The sequence below is a fragment of the Manduca sexta genome, chromosome 12 (genome assembly GCF_014839805.1).
Source record: "Manduca sexta isolate Smith_Timp_Sample1 chromosome 12, JHU_Msex_v1.0, whole genome shotgun sequence".
In the NCBI taxonomy this organism is placed as follows: Eukaryota; Metazoa; Arthropoda; class Insecta; order Lepidoptera; family Sphingidae; genus Manduca; species Manduca sexta.
In genome coordinates, this window is record NC_051126.1 from 14,260,959 (window position 1) to 14,284,144 (window position 23,186).

A 23,186-nucleotide genomic window follows, 5' to 3' on the forward strand; every position below is an offset into this window, starting at 1 on the left:
CGTGATGAAAAATTCATCGACTATTAATACTGAACAATACAGCTATAACACTAATGAACTAATTACAGCGATGTTTTTCGATCATCGATCAATTTATCATGATCTGATATGTCCAAATCTTCATGCAATGTGCTATTCTGTTGACTGGATGGAAGAGTTAATGTAATGTTAACATAATTATCTTTTGATATTATCGTGCGATGTAGAAGTTGAGACACTGGTATAAAGTAAACATATTTTACTAAGAGCTAGACCTCATAAACGATAAAATTCTTGTGAGTCGATTCTCATAGTAGATATAATGGGTAACGGGTGCGACCATTTGATCAATTTCCACCACTAAACAGTTTGTAGGCACTGTTATACCGGCAAAATGTCTGCCGAATGTTGCAAATATTTTTGAGCTTTTCATCGGAAGGGAACCGGGCCATTGTGTCATTAAATTTTATAAAAAATACTCTTATAGACCAAAGTTAATTGACAATCGTTAATTAACAGCATACTTATGTGATCGTGCGATTAAATTCTGATCGCAAAATCCGTCTAATGATGCATACAGTATTTTCACGGCTACTGTTACATGTCTAATAGGATATCTTGCAATTATAATCGGCGCGTGCGTCGAATTTATTAGTTTAAGCATCGTTAAGCCCGCGCGGTCGGAATTCGGTGAGACTAGGGTTGGCAGACTTAACATGGAATCAGCAAAGAACTTTTTTCAATATTAGGCAAGCTTTGTTACGGGTGTGCGAAATAGAAAGCCAATTAGGTTTTGAAAATAAAAGGCAAGACATAAATCTATATAATTAGAACAAGACTGCAAAAAACATGTGATGCCTGGTGTTACTAGGACACCTTGCAAGTGTCAACCCTAGGTGAAGCGGCGACGGACGGCACGATGCGTGCGCTGCCGCAGACACCGCATTATCATAATTGATGAAAGCAGGAGATGCGTTGTGATGTCTGTGTATTCTAGTATTTGTATAAATATGACATATCGATTTAAGCAATTACGTTACGATTATTGTAGTGCTGCGATATCTACAGCCATTTTCGATCAGGAGTAAGATGGTATGGCAGAAAATGGTTGTTTTTATCGTAGAATTAAATTTTCCCCCAGTTTATGTAATAACCTTATGGTTGCCAGGTTCTAGGGTGAACGTTGACATGGTAGGTTACTGTCTGATGCAAATTACGCATGCCCATTAACTTTTTTAATTAATTAGTAAGTCTACTTTAAAGGCCGAACATCATTTACAACTATTGAACTAGTCAGATATTAATTCCTCTTAACCCTACGTTGCGCTGCAATTACTTTTATGTATTGGAAGTTTGGAGTAATTCTATTTAATGTTAGTACTACCTCCTGCTTTTGTGCTAGACTAGTAGCCTTAGTTGATCTGTATTTATTGCATATACTACCAAGCGTGTTTCAGCTGAAAAATATCCGCATCTCCGTTGATCGGTTTACATTCACGACGCTGCGCATGCTGTCGCGTCGGCGCACCGCACTCGTCGCACGCCATATTATATTTTGCCGCCATTTCGGGAAAGCCACAGATAGTAACGACGTAAAAACATCGTGATTAATTGGCTAGATAATTTAGTTTCGTGTCCGATCTTATTCCATCTTGTAAATTTTCATTATTAATTAAAATGTTTGTGTTGAATTAAAATTTGTGTCGTGTGAACATGTCATCTCCTCGTACGAGGAAATTTAAGACGATTATTTAATATATTATTTATTATTATTGCGTTTTATAGCTCGTTAATCCGCTTCAATTCTTTAATATATACGACTCACGAAACAAGCGTGTTGTTATGTTAGCAATTGCATGTTTAATTACGTTATAAAAACTATTGCTAAATACTTATGATTAGTTGCCTATAGTCTACAATTTTTTTTTATACTGGAACCCATAGTTCGCACCGAGAGAAGACTATGAACGGTATACTGGTTTACCCCGGCTTAACGACTGCAGGGCCCTGGAGAAATTTTGGAAGAGGATAGTTGGGAAAGGAAAGGTTGGGGAAGGAGTACCATCAGGGGTACCGTCTTGGGATGGGTGGAGGGGAGAGGGCCAGGGAATGTTCGCGAGCCCTTATAGACCTCAAATTTGGAAACCATGAAATATAAAAACTATGTGACTAGAGCCGCGGCAAAATGTCCCCCCATGTATGGGCGTGCATTCTGTATGGGGACCGAGCGCACAAGTATTACCTCCAGGGGGTACAGTCGACAATTGTATTGTATAACTTCGTGCCTGCCTCTTAAATGTAGAGACTTTAATATGTTAATTAAAGGATGTCGCTTGATTTAAGCGACTCTAGAAAGCTTTAACCAGGCAATAATGGGATCGACACATACACAAGCATAAAATTGGCAACCACATTGCCACGTTATAAAAAATATTCACACGCGAAACGTCGCTTTACTCTTTCAAATTAAAAACGAATAATTATAGTGTATAGAGAACGAGCGCATAGTATTCTGTTGTTAACTGTGACAGGTGTAATTTTGCAAAAGAGAGCGCACATAGAGTCATAAAGGTAGAGAATCAGCAAAGTTTGGATTTATTGAATGAAATACTTTGTTCAACATTATAATCTTTTAATTCAATTGGCATTGATGTACAATGAACACTGATTATTATCATAATGCTGCGAAAGGGCGCGAGTCTACTAACTCACACTAGGACGAGCAACATGTAAACATAAGTTTAGGCTAGTAAGTTCTTGCAGCTTTTTGGATGCTTTTACAGTAGCGACAATATTTTAATAATTTTATACACATGCGATTCCTCGTAAGTCCTGCTAGCGACAAAATTTGCAGAAGTCGCTTTGCCGTGTTTCTTTACACAGTAAAAATTGTTTACGGAGGTATACTTACTTCTGCAAGTTTTCTTGCTAATCTAAACGTAGCTTAATAGAAATCAGAGTTGGAACATTGTACCATCGCTTACGTGTACAAGCGTAACGGCATGTTACATGATGTAAGGATGATTGGAAAACAATCATAATTCAATTCTCCAGCCTTCAATTATTATAAAATTGAAAAACATCGTTAGCAAACGCTATTATAACGTTTATACGACTTTTACCAACACTTCACTCGATTAATCGCAAGCAATTGTCTGTAATAAGCACTGGTGTATGGCAAAAAGATAATTCTTAGCTATGCGGCTCCATATTGAAGTGAGCATAATTCAACGCACGACAATTAAAGTTTTGCATAAATAATAAGCAATTATGTTTGGTTACATTTTACTTACCTAGCGTACGTATAGGTCATTGACTAGATACTACTGCATTTAAAATGGTAAAGCCACATCGTAATAGTTATTTATATTAATGGGCTGGCTTATCCTATACCTACAAACATACAGAAAACTACCGTGAAGTTGTAGAGAGGTAGTTTCTCTAAGTCACCTGCGAGAGGAAACTACTTTGTTGTATGTCATCGTTGTGTGGTGAGTGAAATTTCTGGAACACTAAACGTATGCCCCTCCTCCCTTTCATTTTTAGTTTCCTTGTAGCAGCGTATCCATATTCCGTACTTGTGGGTTGGGTGGGAGTTATTAAGTTCACAATTGACGTCGAATTAATTACAATTGTTATTTGAAAGAGCCGCAATGTCATTTACGATATTTATGACTATAATATTCACTATTCTGCCAACAAACAAATATAAATGGAGGATGGTATAACTAAACCATTGCGGCGATGAGTGCCAGTAAAAACAACACTCTCACTATCTGCTGATTGTAGAGATCTTGATGAGATCATTGAGTATCCTTAGCGTACCTAGTCAATAGGTACGGCCATGTATGGGTTATAGAACTATTGTTAAATATTACCTACACAATAATAATTTTATAGCTGATTGTTCAGTGTCTAGGCCCGACATACGTTCTAGGCCGAATGGGGCCGAGCTGGTTATACTAAAAGTAGGTAACCACGCCTAGCATTCCACAAGTAGCTGCAAGAACTCCGCGCAACGTGTGCTCAGTTTGCAAAGATATCGCATCACTAAAATAAATGCAAATCCGGGTGTATTATCCATTGTATTGAACAGTTAAATGTCAAAACTGATTAAATTATAGTTTAAATATTCTGTAGAAACGTTAGAGTTCGCCAGCAAGCGGAACGAGATCCTAATTAAATTATCTGGAGCGTGAAGCGGTTGCATGCACGCCTCATGTTTTTCTGGAGGAGAATTAAAACTAGCAATTTTGTTTCGTCTGTATAATAAACTAGCAATAAAATAACTTCGCATATGTTTCTAAAATGGTGCCTTTATTTTCTCCTTTCTAATAATTATAATAATTAATGTAATTAAAGTGAGAATAATAAAGTATAACTAACTTACGCACTGATAAATTCGAGTGATATATTTATCACACATGTTATGTACATTAGGGACTTTCGAATTTCTTCATGAGAAATATTGATGTAACTGTTGCATGCATTATAATGAATGCTCTAGTAACAGAACTTTTTCTACTAATTACTTAGGCGTCTTAGCTGTATCCTCAGAACTAGAGAGCTTGAGATTCTGGTGACCTAAATCTACCGGCAGGTATTTTGGCTGCAGGAGAAAAAATTTCCCTTACGTGTAAAAACTTTATAATATTGTCCTTTAATAAAAAAAATACTATAGAAACTTGCCTTAAGAATGTATGATATTATTCGCCTGTATGTTAAGGTTCCTTTGCTCCACGGAAAAAAGTATAATATTTGACATTTCTTTTTTAAGGTTAAGTTCTGACAAAAATCTAGTTTATTTGTTGGGAATAATATTTTCAACTCGGTTGATGTGTTTTTAAATATGTATTAAATATTTTTTATCATACAGTTGATAATATATTGACATCAAAATGGCCTTTGTTTCATCACGGCTTAATCTCATGCGTAAAGTGGCGCAGAGCGCGTCATATACTACCCTATTGAAAAGGCCGATGGCTTATAAAAGTTCTATTTCCTTGGAAACATTATATCCCAATAGTTCGTTGAAACTCACTACACCAGCCTTTGTAAGTATATATATACATTCAGAACGTTATTTTTGTCAAAAAAAAATGTCATAGAAAGCCTATAGAGCACACAAAGTGACTACCCTGAACCAAATCTTAGATATAATCGTAATGAAATGAATTGAACTGTTATAGATTTTATATAGTGAAAGTTTATAAAATCTATAACATATATATATTGGCAGTTTAATAGTTTCTCACACTAAGAAATTAAACAATTACAATGAAAGTTATTGATAGCTATTGCAAACAGTTATGAATTAAGCTTATTTTAAATGTTAAGATTATAGATATGACTAGTTAAATAATTGTTTTCAGAAAGGAGATCCCAACGAAAAGTTTTCAGGATACATACCACTGGACAAGTTGGACATATCCTACAGCGCCAGCTCCGGTCCTGGGGGACAGAATGTCAACAAAGTAATTATACACAATATTATTCTGTATTATAGTACAGTATATAGTAATAATATTATTGCTGTAGGTTTATTACTATAATTTTGACAAATGTAATAAAAAAAAGAATTTTTCATAATATAATTATTTGTAGGTCCACACCAAAGTGGATCTTAGGTTTAAGGTGAGCGAGGCAGACTGGCTGCATCCTGAAGTTAAGGAGAAGATGATGGAACTGGTAAGAATATAACACATTATGAAGCCAACAATATACTTAAATTTTGAGTTTTTAAATTGTACATACTTTTATAGTAACTTCTTGATTATCAAATTATCTGAAAACCCTTAATGATCAGCATTACAATCATTTTTTTTCTATGATTGCAGGTTATAATTATTAACATATTGATTGCGGCTGTCATATCAATTGTTTTATAGGAGCAATGCATATGGAAATATCACACAATTGGAGTGTTAAAAAAACCTACCCAAGACTTTCTTACTTACTTGCTAAACGCCAGTGCAGGATAACACACTATGTGCATGGCTTGACACACTGGTGCATACTTCATTGTTTTGATACCGCAGTCAATATGTCAACTGTCAGCTGATCACTATGTTAAGTAGGAAATGCTTTAGTACAAAACAAATTGTGTCAAAATTTCAGTATGGCAACAAGCTTTCAAAAGAAGGTTACCTGATCATCCGGTCGGATACAACAAGGTCCCAACAGCTAAATCTGGCTGACTGCATGCAGAAGTTGCGGGCGTTGATCAGGGACGCAGCAGTCACAAAGAGACAACCTTCACCAGAAACCGAAGAGAGAATTAGACAAAGGTCTGTAGGTTTATAAAATTTACTATATTAGAATAGAATATACACATGTGTCTTTTATCTCTGAAGGGGCATAGCGGCACAACTGGTGCATGCACTTTCCGCCACGTGCAATCCCTCTTATGACATGATAGGGGGCAAACTTATCATAATATAGAAGTCAAATTTCAGATTCTGGCTGATACTGAGTAGAAGAACCCAATATCATTGCTAACCCAGGGACTCAAACCCAAGACCTTGGTACTGCAGTTGTATCTTAATTCAACTATGTATGATAAATCTACCTTAGTCAGACATGTCAATAGATTAGACTCTTTTCATAATATCAGGGTTATAAATTAAGCTCAACGCTGTCACTTATTTCATTTTGGCCTTAAAAATGTGTATAAGTAGTACAGTATTTTTAGCTTAATAGTAAAAGATTATATATTTTATTGAGTACTATTGTAAGATAGGGAATTACTCAGAAATAAGAGCACATTAAATGTGAAGATAAGAATCTGGTACAATATTATAATACATAGCGTTAGCTTTTTCTACACAGACATGTTAAAATTAAAATAAAACACTTAAAAATAAACAAATATTTATTTATATTGAGTTTGTTAACAATATTTTTCTTTTTATAAAAATAATGAGGTATTCAAGTGGATATTTCTATTTTTTGTAGTTTCTGCATGTATTACTTTTAACTGATAGGTTTCATAGCTGCCAATTTTGAATAATCATTGATTATATTTTTTGTTTTCAGTTACTTTTTTCACTGATCCCATTTTTTTGTGAGAGTTCCAATTCTAGTTTGCGTTTTTGTAACTGAAATAGCTCTTCCTCATTTCTCTTTTTAGTTTCATAGTATTGGGCTATGGCATTATTTCTCCGAATAACTGATTCTTTTAATCTATAAGAGAGAGTTTTGCTTTTCTGTTTTCCTAAAAGGTAATGTTTATTATTAGTATATATATTATTACCTTATACACTGCAGGAAGACCTAGGTGTTGGTGAAGCACTGGAATTTAATCACATCAACTACCCATTGAATATATTCATATCTCAAAACATAAAGTTATTACATTTTATTGTAAATATTGGGTCTTGTACAGCAGTGTGTGTCTTGGTAGACAGCCAATAAAAGATTGCCATACCCAAAAAGACCAGTATGCAGTTATACACACCTTCATTTTCAGTGTTACAGAAAAAATTACTATTTGAAGCGCTCGGTTGTGGTTGTGATTCTGAATTATCTGATGATTCTTGAGTAAAAGGCATGCCCACAACAGGCTCCTCCTGATATCCGATCTCCTCCATAGGTTCTCCCATATTCTCTACACCTTCACCAACAAACTGGACTACACTGCCATCTATTGATTCACCTAGTATATCCGATACTTTGTCCAGCACCTCATCTGGTGGTATAAACTCTGGCCTGCCACCTCTCGTCTGAAATTTAAAGGCATGTTGAAAAATCTTGTGATGTTTTACCATAATTACAATGATTATGAGTTACCTGTAATTTATAATTCATAGCAATTCGGTGACTTCTCTTCCGCGCTCCCTTTTTTAAATTCTCCCACTTCAGTCTCAATTGTTCTGGCTTCCGAGGATTAGTGGATATTAAAGAATTAAACTTTTCTGTAATTTGAATCCATGCTGCTTCTTTCATACGATTGCTAGCTGCGTTGGTCCCTTTGCTGTAGACCACTGGTGTAGCTGCCACTAATTCTAACAGCCCCATTACTTCCTCTCTGTTCAGGGGCATTCCTTTTTGCTATAACACATAATATAATATGTATCTTTCATATAGTTATGACATTAGAAGAAATTCAATAATTATCGAGAAAATCCAAACTTACTGCGCTCATTTTGTTTGACTGAAAAACCAAATACATTTGATAATAATTACTGTAATTATAAAACCCCAAACACAAACCTACAATACCAAACTAATGATATAACATGTAAAGTAACAGAACACAATCGTCTCACTTATTCAGCTGGTATAAACTAAAAGGAAAAGAGGGCTCGGATAGATTAGTTATCTATTGCTATGTGGAGATAAGGTGCACTTATCTGTAGGTGTAGTCACAAATAACTGATGTTTGTCGACAGCTATCTATCGCAACCTGAACTTTTATTGTGAATGCTCGTAAGTTTGAACGCGAGACTGGTCATGCTTGGAAGCAGAAATAGACAAGGCGGTAGTGCCTTCCCATTTCAGAAACCTGATTTAAGTAGCTATGACATCTCCCCAAGAAATCCGGTTTATGTTTTTATAGGATTTATATATTTTTTTCAATTTGCAGACATCTGAAGGCAGCGCGTCTTCGCGTGGCAGTCAAACGTGAGGAGTCTCTGAAGCGTGCTCAGAGGCAGCCGCCTACCGTCGTGGACTTATGATTTTTCCATTAAATTGGGCATCATTGCGTGTTTCAGTTGCTTACGCACTGAATCCAAGCAGAGTCGTTTAGCTGTTCTAATAGTTATTTAAATAAAATATATATTCTAGTTATGTATGTAGTATCCTTGAGTGACATCTGTGTACAAGTATTACAGGCTTTGCATGTTTGTGGTGCATATAAGCTCCTACGTGTGCGAAATATAGAATTGTGTTCAGTGTTTTCGCCTTTTAAAGCGAATTTTTGCTTGTACGAAATACTAAGCGAGCATATTAAAGATGCTTTTTATGCATTGTCTATATACTGTAATTGAAATTAAACTATTATAATAAATAAACCAAATCTATGAGTAGGCATATTATCGTTTTTTAAATATAATTAGAGCAAGGAAAACTTACATTTAGTATTGTAAATCATTCGTAATATAGGCTTAAACAAATCTATTGTATGTAAAACGTAACGTAAGTTCACATATGGCGCCTGATCATAAAATTAGAGCAAAGTTGTTGTTAAGAATATCATGCATGTTAAAATTAGGGTAGGTGGTAACTAGTAAGTCTATGTTTGCAAAATATACGTTTGGGTAGCTACCAGTGGCTATTAACGTAGCTGTAAGTGAGGAGAGAGGTGTGATACCTAATATCTGATGCAAAGTAATATGTTTAATTCAAAGTTTTGAGTGACATAATACCGTTTATGCATGGAGTTTGTTGTGATGCAAATATTGACTCCTGCTCATGTTATCAATTAATAAAAGAATTTCTATTTCCAGACATATGCTTTGATTATTATGTACATTTATAGAACTATGTATAAGTCTACAGAACATGAGAACAGCTAAACGATTTGTATGCCCAATTTATAGGACAAAAATATATATGTTCTGAAATTAGAGTGATTATTTTAAAAAATAGTATGCCTCTGCATACAAATGATAATTGTATTATGTATGTATGTATGTAGTTATGTATATTTAATAAAAACTTAACATTTATACCTCTTATTTTATTTTATGTACATTAAAACATTTTGCAGAAAACCAATTCTAAGTACCTGTATACTTATTGTAAGTGTTTATGGATAGCAATCATACAGCATCTGTTAATTCACTTACATATTGGCTAGCTTATTTAAATAAAAATACATGTACAGTTTTTTTAGAGATATTCTTAGACCCACGACAGTTTAACAAAGATTGGCCAATCTCTTGAGAGTTGTAGTGATAAATTAATCCATTTCAGCTACACACTCAATGCCCCTCATACCTAAATAATAATTTATTTTACCACTTTGGATAACAACATATTTGGTTGTGGCAACACTGTTTATGTATTCAATTCAAGCAATACACTACAATATATGTTGCCATGGTAACATTATGACAACTTAGTAAATTAATTTGGCTAAACTGACAATATTTATCCAAAATAAAAATTTATCAACAAAGATGTCATACAGAGATCTAAGAAGTAAGTTAATATTATAATACTATGATATTTTCTATGTAGTATTACAAATTGATGATATTTTTGGTGTTTCCACGCATAATGGGAAAGACATAATTATTTTTACTATGTTTAGCTGTTTCTACTCCAATTTTAAGACCAACAAAGGCATAAACCAGTATAGTTTTATTGTTTGCTCTCAATGAAACCTCTAGACGAGTGCACAGATGCAATTTCTTAGCAGATAATGTAAAAAAAAATAATTAGAATAGTCAACGCAACAAACTGTGAAAGCGTAACGTGAACTTAAAATAATCTTCATTTTCAATCTATCGGTAAACTTACAGGTCAGGATGGATAGCTATCGCCAAACATCAGTTATTTTCTATCAATGACATGAGGTTGTGCGTAATTCCCGGACACAAAGGTCATAAGTCATTACTTATCGGTGATTTAATTTTCACATAGCGATAGATCAGTAATCTATCCAAACACTTATTTACGATGTATTGCAATCCGTTTTGTAATATTATTATACTGCTACAACTTCAGTATCTTATTTTTGTCAAATGCTATTTAGGAAACAAATCAATATCTAATAAATTATTTAGAACAAGAACTTCGTACTGTCACTTTTGAAGTTTATTAATACTACTTGACGTCCCGTCGATAGACAGCTCTACGAACGATTGTCTATCGCCAGTAAGGTTATTGATCGAGACCATTAACAATTGTAGATCACTACATTTTCTTGTCTATTTCCATTACCGCAAATCCTGTATACCAATTAATAACATTATATAATCAAATAGAACTACATGTAAATAGAGGAAGTTTATAGTTATTTTTGCAAATTTTACAGTATCTAGTGATAATATTATAATTTACAGTCTAAAAAAATATAAAAGTAAAAGATGGCAATAACTAGGTAAAACACGGTAAAAAATAATATCTAAATAATGCACCTGTACTAATTAGTAATATATTTTCCACTTTTTAAACCATACATATTTATTTGGGATTTCAATTTTTTTGTATCTTGGTAGTAGGTACGAGTTCTAGTTTTAAAGGTATCCTTATTATTTTAAGTTATAGTTGAAATTTCAATGATTTTAAAGTTTCGAAAACAAAGTTGCGATAAGCTTTTTGCAGTTGATGCGTCGATAGTTTCCGGCTTCAGCTCTCCTTTAGAAAGGTGAATCTGCTACTGCGCGTCGCACCGCGCTGCGTCCATTATAAGCTTGTCGTTTATTTACATTTTTATTCTCTCTTAAGACAGAAGAGAAAGATTTGCTATTTAAGTAGACACTTATTTAAAAATTCAATTATTTATATTAACTAATTATTATTTATAAGAAGGTGTCGCTCGCAGTTTTGCCCTCATATAAATTTTCCAAAGATAAAAAGTGCCTATGTCCTTGACAAGGTCTGTAACTAAGTAAGTATATACCAAATTTCATCGGAATCGGTTCAATGGTTCAACCGTGAAAGTGGAACAGACGGAAAGTGTTACTTTCGCATTTATAATAAAAGTTTAGAAGTTCTGATTGCGTGCCACTGCACTATGCTCCTCTCCTTTGATACTTCCATTAAATATAAGTTACAAAATAGCTAGTAAATACCCTGGCAAAATCTTTAAAACTAAAACACAATAGATTTTTAGATTTTTCACAATGCACGCTACTGCTTGGGGATAAAATATATACCTAAAGCACAATACCGGCCTGGTGGACTTCATTTAACAGCTATTAAGCCTACAAATTGTAGATTTCAGCGAAGCTATGCGTGTCCTGGGGTTCCCGCGCGCCATATCGCTGGAAAGCTTCAGAACGCCTAACTGGGAACTGGTGGAGGAATGCCTGCGCTGGCTGGCAGCGCGGCTGGAGCCCGACGCCGTGCTGTCTGGCGGCCGCGACTCCGTCGAGCAGCGCGTCGCCATGGTCACGCATGCGCTCGCGCTTTTCGTGAGTACCTGTTTCATTATAATATTATGAAAGATTTTCTTTTTGTCTGCTGTTGAACATTACTTATCATTATTTTATTATATATCGGTACTATTAGTTAAAGCAATGATATAGTCTTTACAAATCTACATGTTAGCCTTTCAGTCAGGGAAGTTTTCTAAATACAAATTAATTACACTGAACCTTGACGAATCTGTAAGTACATTACATTGCAGTTCGAATAAAATTTCAATCAGGATCTCCCGACTGTCGCCATAATTACGCTCCTTTACACTTCGCTGGAAGGATCCAATGCCATTATAAAAAAAGGGAAATAGACAAATACAGCTGTAATCACTTATAAGTATATATTCTTCTTAATGATTGCTTTTCTATAATATGATACCTCTCCTTATTTCAACAGCACTCCCGTGCTAATCTGAAGCTGAACGGCAAGAAGCTATACGGCGCGGATGGCTGGGCGGTGCGCGAGTTGCTGAAGGTTGCCACCCTGCTGAGGACGGCATTGGAGACGCCCGCGTCGGATGACACGCAAGCAGATGTGGCGCTCACTTACGATGTTAGCAGTCGGGTCAGTGTCACTTGATATTTGCAAATGTGACTTTAAAGGACTTGATGGAGTGTCTTCAACTTGTCTCTTTCCCTCTAGTTTGAGTTGAATGCGTCATAGTTTTTCACGCATGTTGTAGAAAATATTTGACTTTGTTTCTAAGATTGGCCTGATGTCTTCTCGAAGTGGAAGTGTAGCGGGACTGGTTAATGAAGCTTCTACTGCGTGTAAACAGTCCTAAGTCCTAAGGTCCTTATTAGATAAGCAGCTTGGTTTTTTCTCTTCAATGTTTATAATTATGTTCACGTGACATTTCTTTGTATTGTGCATGTTCCAGTTGGGGGAAATAAAGCAAGCTCGAGCATTGTCCACGGAAATCACGGCGCAAGGCGCGTTCCTCTATGACTTACTCGCCAAGGAACCTGAAAATAAGGTGATCGTAGTCAATATTCAGCGTTATTAAAGTAAATATTTTAAGCAGCCAGTGTAACAGCTCCAAGCTTCTTAACATAAGGGGAAGTATACTAATCCTGAAATCAGTTCCTTTACAGTTCTCCAAAATCCTTTCAGGTTTAGCTTGTTGAATAAAATCGTAAATAATTGAAAAACCGATAGATCCAACGAACTGATCAAAAGAATCTCTTGTAAAACCAGTAACCAATTAATAATGATCAGTCACCTTTAGTCCTTCTTTCCCGTCCACAGGAGCAGCGCGAGTTGGCCCTCTCCCGTCCGCTGGACATGTCGGCCATGGAGGCGAGCCTGCGGCGTGCGTTAGACGCGGTCACGGCGAAGGTGGTGGCGGGTCGGGAGCAGATCGACAACGTGGCCGCCAGCGAGGCCGCGCTCGACGCCAAGCTCGAGCGGCGCCGCGCCGAGCTGCAGCGCGCTGAGAAACGACTGCACACTGTGCAGAAGATCAAGTGAGGGTGGACTTCATATCGCAGCATTAAAGTGCTTACTGTAATTGATGCTGGGAATATGTCATCATCGAAAGAGGTGTTATTTGACAGTCGCTAAAATTATGCTGTCGTGCTTCGTTGAATGTATACAGATCGACTAGGAAATGCAAGTTTTTGAGATAGGTTACTATTTAATACTTATGACAAATAAAAAAATAAACAATTGCTATCGTGAACATCGGGAATACCAAAGGAATCGTTATTCCTTTACCGAGATTCAAGGAAAGAATTATAGATATTATTTGTATGTATTTTATAGGTATTTATTTCCAAAATAACTACTGTCAGTAAATACTTACTGCTTGATTACAGGCCTGCGTACCAAGGCGAGCTCACCGCCCTGGAGGGTGAGATCGAGCAGCTGTGGGACCAGTACGTGCTGCGCTACCGCTGCGTTGAGGCGCTCAAGCATCAGCTCAGCATGCTGGAGAGTGCACAAGCTGAAGTGAAGTGTCTAGTGTCTTAATTAGTCTTCATTTGTTATCTTAACAAGTCGCCTTGTTCGTCTTCTAGAAAGATATGTTGGCTGATCCCGCGGTGTTTTAGTTTAATATTTCCAGCATTAACAAGTATGCTTTGTACGTTGTGAGTTACAGGCAAGATTTTAACGATACAGTCTCTTGATTATATAATTATGTTGTCAGGGCTATATCAAATTTAGCCAAATAATAAGGATTTGTTCGTCAGGCGGCGGAGGAGCAACAAGCCGCGATAATGCAGCTCATACACAAGTACGAGACGGAGGATGTGCTGGGGAAGATCAGCGACTCAGGTAATGACAGTTTGATCTGATGAATGGCGACATATCGGCGAAAAGGGATTGGGAACTCAAATTAGACGTCCGATCACCGATGTACTTACCTTAGATTGGAATTTGTAATTGATACTTAATATGGTTTGGGCTTGCCATGTACAGCATCACGGAGCAAATGTAAGCAGGTTATAATATTATTGTCTAGGTTTACAGATTCCTTCTTTCACATGCTTAATCGGATTAATTAAAATTAAAATGAGTATAAGTACCTACTATTTTACTGAAGGGTTCTGTAGCTTTTAGTTTTAAACAGATGAGAGCGACACGAGCGAAGAGGAAAAGGACCTGAGCGAGGTGAAGCCGCCGCGACCTGCCACCAGGCCCAAGACCAGGCTCCGGATCAAAACCGCTGGTAAACAAAAATTCCACAATATTCTAATTTATAACGAATGCCTATTTTTATGAGGCACCTGCATCGGACAATAAAGGTAACTGCAAACACAAAACGCTACCAAACGAAGTGGCAACGTCTTCATAGACATTTTTGCGAACGATACCAAGGCTAGTCGTTAGTAAGACTTCAAGAAATCTGGCTGCTGATGTCGATTGATTATTGTTTGGTATTTTTCGTATTGTTATGATAATATGTGTGTTGTGCGAGGCGGCGCCGCGGCGGAGTCTCGGCGCGCGTTCGGCAGCATGGCGGCGCGCGACTCGCTCGACGACATCCGCGACGACGACTCGCGCTCCGACACCGACCTCTCCGACGCGCAGATATACGGTAAACAAACACCCACTATCTGGCTCCACCATCCTTAACACGAGGAGCAGTGAAGTCACTTTGCCAAGTCTTCAATAAAAGCAAAAAAAACACAGTTCTCATTAGACAGTATACTACTAGAGCTAATTTTTGTGGCGCATGGCTGGACGGTAGAGAATAAAAGGCAAAATATAATGTTGGTCGCAACACGTCTACAGCCCTGACACTGTCGTAATAAAGCAGAATATATTTGCTTTTTGGTTCTATCCTGTCCGGTTACTCCCCACCACATCTAAGACCCAACTTCTATTAGCAAGAATCGTCCCGTTTATATACTTAGTTGTATTATGATAAAACCGAGGAAGAAAGCTCAGTAAGATTAAATGGGAATTAATGTGAAAGCTGGTCTAAGAGATCAATTATTTGAAAATCATTTAAGAAGAAAATAAATGGTGCAAAATTTTTCGTCTTACATAAAATAATCTAAAAATTGTCATAATAAAACTAGTAAAACAGAACACCTAAATTCTTTAGAAACGTGATAGGAACTCAGACAGTAACCCATGGTATTGTATGTCCAAGCGGGTGGTGACGCGGCGTCGCGCTGGTCCCGAGCGAGGCCGCGCCCCGCCACCAGGACCATAGCGCCCGCCGACGACGACGACTTCGCAGACCTTATCGAAGGTACAGTCTTTAATTTACCATAAGCCGTACAAACCCACCCGTTACATAACCCTTATCACCGAATACTCCTTTGGTAAGAATCGAAAAATTCAAAAGCCACGCATGCATCGCCTATGCTAGTTTAAATAAGGGCTTGAGTCCTTGAATTTTGTTAAAAAATGCTGGATCAAGGAACGATGGCATTGCCAAGTACACTAATAAATAATAATATACCTTAACTACTCATTGAATAATTTATAAAATTCACTGAATATGATTACTTGGATAATCTATAGAATGCCATAAATTTTGTATCCCGCAGGAGTACAAGGAGGGGAGGACGGGGACTCTCTGGGCAGTTCGTCGGAGAGTGAGCTGCGACTTACCAGCGCTAGGCCTAGCGCTCCCACTGGAAGGGCCTCCGCGCTTAGTGATAACGAATTTTGAATCCTACCATTATTGCACTAGAGTTTGTTTACAGTCCACGCATATGTTACTCTTCATGAATAAAATAAATTATTGATGAGTGTTTATTTCCATAAACTATCGATTTTGTAAGTAATCTTATTTTTTTTGTTCATCATGTTGCGATTATAGACTATTTTTTATTAAGTTTAAAGGTCTAAATATGTTAAGAAGTAATATTTATTTTTTAATCGAATACGTATTAGCGATTCAATAAAAGACAAATATTATAAAAAAAATATTTATTTCTCTGTACATTTACAAGCGATTCGTTCAAAACGGTCCCTAACCGCCACTAGTGACGTCACAAGCTCCTGCAAACGTCCCCTACAGTACAAAAATATTAACATTTATACATCGATACAGAACTAAGATTAAATACTTTATTTACAAATAACTTAGTTTAAATGTTAGTCTTTATAATGGAGTCTTTTTAGCCTAATTATTAAGAAATAAGTTCCAAATATAGAAAATTATTTTCCACGGTCCCTATTACCCCGCCTTCCCTACTTATCGTCGCCTCATACATAACTTAGCACAAATTTATTGGTAACAAGACTTCAAAACTTAAAAAAATATATTAAAAACAATATTGTCTATGATTATAGATATTGCATTGTTTACCAGTTTCTACAAAGTAAAGTATTAAATATATTGAATCATAACCAGTTTTTATTATATTAAAAGTTAAACTAAGTTGTATACAATTAAAATAAATATCATGAAGGCATTTAACAATTTGATCTGACATTATCAATATTGTTTGCAGTTAGCACCATTACCTATATAATAAGAGAGAAATAATTAAAAAACAATGATCAATACGACCTTCTTAAATATCAAACCTCGAATTAATGAATAATTATTATGTTTTATATGCTATACCTAGCAAGAATAATGGAGTCTGGACCCTTCTCTACATAGAGCATTTTCGACAAGATGATTATTACTCGCCAGTTGTAACAATTATGCCGGCTTATTTGAAATGTACAGACTGATCCTGCAATGCGACACTAACATGTGTCAATAAGTCGGGTTTTACACCTTACGTACGATAGTCGCTTTCCCATTATACAAATGTATGATTTTTGAACTGAAAATCTTAAATCCATAAACAAGGAGCAAGGTCAAGATTTTAGTTGTATTTCTAGTTTTAGAATGCCTTCACGATAACTTAATCTACGATAAATCTTACATAGAATCGAATTAAGCAATTTCCGCGAATATTTACAGACCAATCGTGCCGCCTCGCAATAATTTGGCTCCGTTTAGGTACATAGGACTTCGTATATACAAATATTATGCACTAAGTTTAGAATAAACGATGGTAAATTATATCGATTCTTTTTCATATCGATAGGTTCGTAGTCTATGGTTTTGACAAGTTGATTTTTATTCTGGTTTATAAGTCTTTGATCTTGGCTCTTTCCAGCATGATTATAGTATTTATATTTAAGTACTAAAGATAGTGGTAAGGAAAGAGGTCTAGTCTGGGATAAAACAACGTGTTTAGATCTTAGGTTCAGACTTTAGGAGTAGATTTTTACATTCTACTTTTTTCGGTGAAGGTAATTTTAAAATGCTCTGACCGATCTGGCGGTCCTTGGATCAATGGCTAATAAACAAATAGTATAATACTTGTGGAATAGTGATGTGATACACTAGGCAAAAGAATCGATATTATTTATTTTAAGTACTTACGGAAATCGATAAAATTTACATTTCGATATTACTATTAATCGAGCCGAAAATAATGTAATTTTGTGGAATAACCGAAAAAATATATTAAGTAATGTCTTAAAGGATGGTAAAATACAATGAAATGACGTCATATAACAGTAAACAATGACTAAGTTCAAGCACCTTCGATAACTTAAGAGAAAGCTTATAAACTAGAACATTAAATAAGACTTAGATACGTAGATATAACACAGATTTTTGACGATATTACAATGTTAGTTACTAATATGTTAGTTATAGTAATATAATAGTTAGTCACGAGTAATTTTTTTGTAATAGTAAATGTTTCAGGTATTAATGTAGTTAATATGCAGTCAAATCTAATTATTGCGAATAAAAACTTCTGGAACGAGACATCACTATTGTTTCTGGCGTGGAATCGATAATGAAAATAAATAGCATCATATAGGATATTTTAAAGTTTTGGATTTTTCGGGTATTTTTTTCCAGAAATTTGATTTGACAGCTTTCGTAATAGGTCTAGTAGTGATGACCAAATATAATAATTTGATGTGAAGAGAAAGAATCGTGTAAAATTCTTAAAAATATGTTAGTAAATATGTACAAAATTAAATTACAACATAAAGCTACGACATTAGTTTGGTATGATATGTTTACACTGTACGGACAGAAGTAACCTATATATAGGGGCCACGGCCCACACACTTTTGAGCCGTGTTCGGCGATTTTTTATAAATTTTATACATTTTTGCGACTTTAACTTGACCAAGAACGATTATTTCGATATCATGTAACCTCTTTTTTAAATTATAATATCAAAACTGGATATTCCTATAAGTATCCGAAAATCTATTAAATTTAAAAGTATTGTGCGTGCTGTTGCCCCAAGAAGTAGTAAGTATATATGAAAATGTCTAAAAGTTATGTTTACGCCATTTTGTAAAACTTTCTTCGCTCTTATATTTATTTATATTCAATGATAAAATTAAAAAATTCGTTTATCGATTATTTTGGACATTTTAAATGTGACATCACTAACCTTTTATGAGTGAGACTAAAGTTGTAAAATTATAATAATTTTAATTGTAATTTAATAAACAATCATTAAATTTAACTTCTTAACTGACATACAATCGAGCCTTTATTTTGTTCAATAAATATTGCTTGTAAATAAATTAAAATTGAATAGCACATATCTGAAAAGATACGGCTAGACTTCAATAATATTGAAACTAGAAGCCTTTTCGTTATTCGTGGGACTATAACTCTTCCTGAGCGCAGTCATGCGTCTCAGGGATACGAAAAAGGTCTTTGCCAATTATCCTTCAGGTTATGCAAGCTATTAGCTCGTCTCGAATCAAGTGACTCCAGATAACCGCTATAGGACGTAGTGTTTCTTGAGAAACGTAGTTATCGGAGGGCCTGGCGGTGCCTGACAAGTGATTTAATCTCAAACAGAACTCAAAACTTACTTGACTTTTTTGAATCACTATCTTGTGAAAACTGACAAAGCATCTTACATACCAATAAGTTAAATTGACCTTTGTCCTACTGCCCGGACCCTCGCATCAGTTAAAGTCGCTGGGACACAAACATGGTCAGAGTGGAGAGTCAATATTTTTTTTGCTCCTCTACGTCTGGTTCCCTAGCTACGTCACTATTGATAGAGCGGTCTAACAGCGTGGAGCGGTGTCTACGAGAGTTCTCCCTGCGTGTTGGTGGAGTCGCTGGTGGCGGAGGTGGCGGAGGTGGCGAGCGAGTCGTGTTGCTCCGCCGCGTGTCGGCTCGAGTCGCATACTGCTATGAACTGCTCAGCGTACGCCCTGAAATGGAAAAATATGTTTTTACTTATTTGGTGCAAGAATTTAAAATAGTGTAGAGGCTTGGTGATTTCAGATATTTTGTATAGAGTCGAGCATGAATATGCCGGTGTTTCTAGAGTAGTTGAACTGTAAGATAAGTGAAGTTTTCGAAGGCTTAAACGCCTCTTAAATCTTATTCTTTTCCGTAAAATAGTCAATATAGATATGGGTTTTTTTGTACTGCGGGTGTTTACTGTTGGTTTGCAAATGTTTATTCTGTATTGGAGTAAATTGTTTTACTTTATTTTCAGTTGGTCTGGTCTCGTACTTCATAGAAGTATACTGTGTGATTTGTTTGTATGATGTATGTGGTGTATATGAGTAGAGTGTAGTGTGTGGTGCCGACCTGTCGAGTCCGGTGTAGGTGCGCTTGAGGTCGGCGTCGGAGATGTGTTGTCGGTCGGCGCGGCGCTTGCGGTGGATGCGCTCCAGCGACCGCGCCAGCTGCGAGCGCTCGCGCCGGCGCCGCTCCGCGCCCGCCGCGCCCCCCGCGCCGCCCGCGACACCCGCTCCCACAGCGCGCGGCGAGCGCCGCCGCCGGACCCGCTGCACAACACAATACACATCTCTTGTACTCTAACAATATTTTGGATAAAAAATAGTGAGCAACAGCGTGACCAACTACTCGCAAAAAAAAGTAAATATCAATTCAGTCAGTGTAGAGGCATATATCAAAATACAAATAAACAAATACCAAAAAAAAACAAGAAAGCAACTAACGTTAGGTGCTTTCTTGTTTTGTTATGGAAACATGCGCTTCCTGTAATATTGCCGAGAAAATTCTAGTTGTTTTTTAAACGGCCACGACAAAAAAATCCCACTGCACCTAATGATAAACATAGTGGGATCTAGATATAATGTCTGATTATACTATGTTGAACAGTTTGAATCAATTTAGTTCAGTATAAATGCCAAAAAAGAGAGCAGCCTGTTTAATCATTTGTTTGTATGTTGGTATTTTTTACGAGACTTTCCCGCCTTTCACACCCACCACTACGACTCCTGTAAGCCAGGATCAGCAGTGGCACGCATTTTATGACACCGAGCAGTGAAGCTCGGCGAGTCTCAGGGAAGACTAACATAAAAGATAGGGAGGAGTTGGAAATATTAATTGTCCACTTCCCTCCATAGCAATGCGGGTGACAAAATCATGATGTAAGGAGGAGTTTTAACCTCAAGAATAGGGACGTTTACAACTAGATAAGCTAGTTATAAAGCACCATGGATGAAATAAAAGAAAGGGTCCTATCACATGAGCTGTTAAATTTAATTATAATAGACATGGCAAAAACGCTGGAAAGCACGGAAATTCCGTCTAGTCTCTACAAGGTCCATGTAGTATACAACTCCAGATGTTATTTGCATACTGTTTAACATGATGTTGCGCTCTTCATGCCAGAGACTACACTCCCAAAGTACGTGATGAGCAGATTGTTCAACCTCGTAACCAGAAGTAGAGCATGGACACGCAGGAGAATCAACTAGCCTAAAGAGAACAGTTTACCCTTAAAATTACCATGGCCGGTAAGGAATTGCGATACACAGTGATCTATTTCTAGCCAAGTTTTAGTTAGGCGATCGCGAACGTACGGAAAGTATTTATATAAATGACGCCCTTTCAAAGACGAGTCCCACCTACATTGCCATTCATTTAATAATTCATTGTGTACATCAGTGTGCGGTTTAAATAGTCTATTGATTCTTAAGATCTCGCGAGACGTAAGAAACTTTTTATGTTGGTATTATAGGCTGTACTTACAGCATCGTGTACAGGGTAGTAGAGCGGCGCAGGCGGCGCATACGCGGCCGGAGGCAGCGGTAGCGTCGCGTACCGCGGCGCCACAGCCACGCATGCGGGCGGCATTCGACCCAGCTGTAACGAAAGCATAAAAATTATACCCACTAACAAAACAAAAAATACATATGTAATATATTTATAGCCCAGAAACGTTTATCATATGATACCGTGGGGTGGTATCGTAAACCATAAATGTATTTGCTATTACAATTCCCACAATTATTAATATTTTATATTGCCATTAGTCCAATTAATACTAACATCCTCCATACCTATATTTTTTTTTTCTAGAGTACACCTACCAGAACCTTTCTAGTATTCCTTTGCATAAACACAAACAATTGCTTAACGTGTGTAGCGGAATATTTATATTTTATTCTTGGAAAAGACTTCAACGCTCACCGAGAGAGGACCACAATTAACAGCTAGTGAGCTAAGTATATGAAAAATATTATCAGATTAGCATTGAACACAAAACTTAAACTTTTTTTATTACCTAAAATATATATTTTATTAATACCAGACATTAATAAATCACATTTTACAACGTTTACTTTAACGAACTTTATAATCAAGCAGAATCATCCGCTTCAAGCTCAGTGTGTCATCCGTAGAAAACTTATTTACATACATTATTCATGGCACATTTATTGGCGTTTCAAATTAATTGCAAAGGAGACTAATGAGTTCATTATCGTGCAAAAAATTAGACGGGTTTATGAATAATTGATTATCAAGCCAAAATTACTAGTTGTCAGTAAGCCACGTGTCGGAATGTAGACACAGACGCTGTGTTTTGTCTGCTACATAATAGATCTATTACTTACAAAATATAGTATTAACAATAATGTTATAGTAACAGATGAGTTGAAGCTCTTCAGGCCGGCTAATGAAATAAATTTGAGGTCTAAGTTTAACAGTGGCAGGTGACATTCTTATTTATAAAAATATGCTACTATAAAAGTACCTACCTAGAACATTCAGTAGAAAGAGATGTTAAAAATCATTTTTATGTCGATCATCGTATGTTTTAGGCCCATTTGTAAGGGAAAACAAACATCATGTTTTTTTTTATGTTTACCTGTCAATTTACGTCTTTATAATATAGGGGTGCCCAGATTTTAGGATCCAGTGATACTACCAAAACTCTGAAATGTAACATGTCAATCTAAAATATCTATACCCAATCAAAAATTATCACGTACTCGGTAAAAAGTGTAAGAGTTATTCACACACAAATATTTTCGCTTTCATCTCTTATTATCACTGAATATACAGCTCTGTTGCGCAGTGATAAGGTGCACAATCTCGCAAGTGGTAGACGCGTGAAATGTTAAAGAACAGGTTAACATGTGAACCGGCCCGTGACCGGGTTACCCCCGGACCAGCCTTCACGTATTAGCAACATTTGTTTACTGTCACAAAACCACCGCATGAGAAAAGTCTATTTGGCGGTAAAACTTTCACGACTCTAGCGTAGATACTAAGGGTTTCTCTAGTCAGTGTTACCAGATGTCTGCTTTGTAATTACTACCAAACTGAGTTTAGAAATCCCTGAAATACTAGGTTTGTGTGAAAAATCCCTACCAATAAATAATAGAATAGG

The 23,186-nt window shown here is 36.3% G+C and overlaps 4 protein-coding genes across 12 annotated transcripts; 2 read left to right on the plus strand and 2 right to left on the minus strand.

Annotated features, from left to right (window-relative positions):
* The first annotated feature begins 4,739 nt into the window (after nt 1-4,739).
* LOC115448760 (peptidyl-tRNA hydrolase ICT1, mitochondrial) lies at nt 4,740-8,770 on the plus strand. The gene is made up of 5 exons (XM_030176320.2): nt 4,740-5,033; nt 5,352-5,453; nt 5,584-5,667; nt 6,097-6,266; nt 8,564-8,770. The coding sequence occupies exons 1-5, from the start codon at nt 4,878-4,880 to the stop codon at nt 8,655-8,657; spliced, it is 606 nt and encodes a 201-aa protein (XP_030032180.1). The 5' UTR covers nt 4,740-4,877; the 3' UTR covers nt 8,658-8,770.
* Nucleotides 6,833-10,785, minus strand: LOC115448759. Of its 9 annotated transcripts, none has more exons than XM_030176312.1 (5): nt 10,729-10,785; nt 8,114-8,264; nt 7,768-8,028; nt 7,436-7,700; nt 6,833-7,192 (listed from the first exon to the last, which is right to left on the minus strand). In XM_030176312.1, exons 2-5 carry the CDS (start codon nt 8,147-8,149, stop codon nt 7,011-7,013), a joined length of 744 nt encoding a protein of 247 aa, XP_030032172.1. In that variant the 5' UTR covers nt 8,150-8,264; nt 10,729-10,785; the 3' UTR covers nt 6,833-7,010. The 9 variants fall into 9 exon arrangements, with proteins under 9 accessions (XP_030032172.1, XP_030032178.1, XP_030032177.1 ...); XM_030176318.1 differs by having other exon boundaries at nt 8,114-8,190; nt 10,729-10,747; XM_030176317.2 differs by having other exon boundaries at nt 8,114-8,190; nt 10,605-10,741.
* On the plus strand, nt 10,024-16,316 carry LOC115448758 (clusterin-associated protein 1). Its single transcript, XM_030176311.2, has 11 exons — nt 10,024-10,125; nt 11,869-12,065; nt 12,469-12,636; nt 12,953-13,048; nt 13,321-13,538; nt 13,890-14,022; nt 14,265-14,349; nt 14,645-14,743; nt 14,993-15,112; nt 15,674-15,775; nt 16,077-16,316. The coding sequence occupies exons 1-11, from the start codon at nt 10,104-10,106 to the stop codon at nt 16,199-16,201; spliced, it is 1,365 nt and encodes a 454-aa protein (XP_030032171.1). The 5' UTR covers nt 10,024-10,103; the 3' UTR covers nt 16,202-16,316.
* Nucleotides 16,317-16,446: 130 nt separating this feature from the next.
* LOC115448771 lies at nt 16,447-21,670 on the minus strand. Its single transcript, XM_037437823.1, has 3 exons — nt 21,542-21,670; nt 20,129-20,328; nt 16,447-19,743 (listed from the first exon to the last, which is right to left on the minus strand). The coding sequence occupies exons 1-3, from the start codon at nt 21,668-21,670 to the stop codon at nt 19,614-19,616; spliced, it is 459 nt and encodes a 152-aa protein (XP_037293720.1). The 3' UTR covers nt 16,447-19,613.
* Between the last annotated feature and the right edge of the window lie 1,516 nt (nt 21,671-23,186).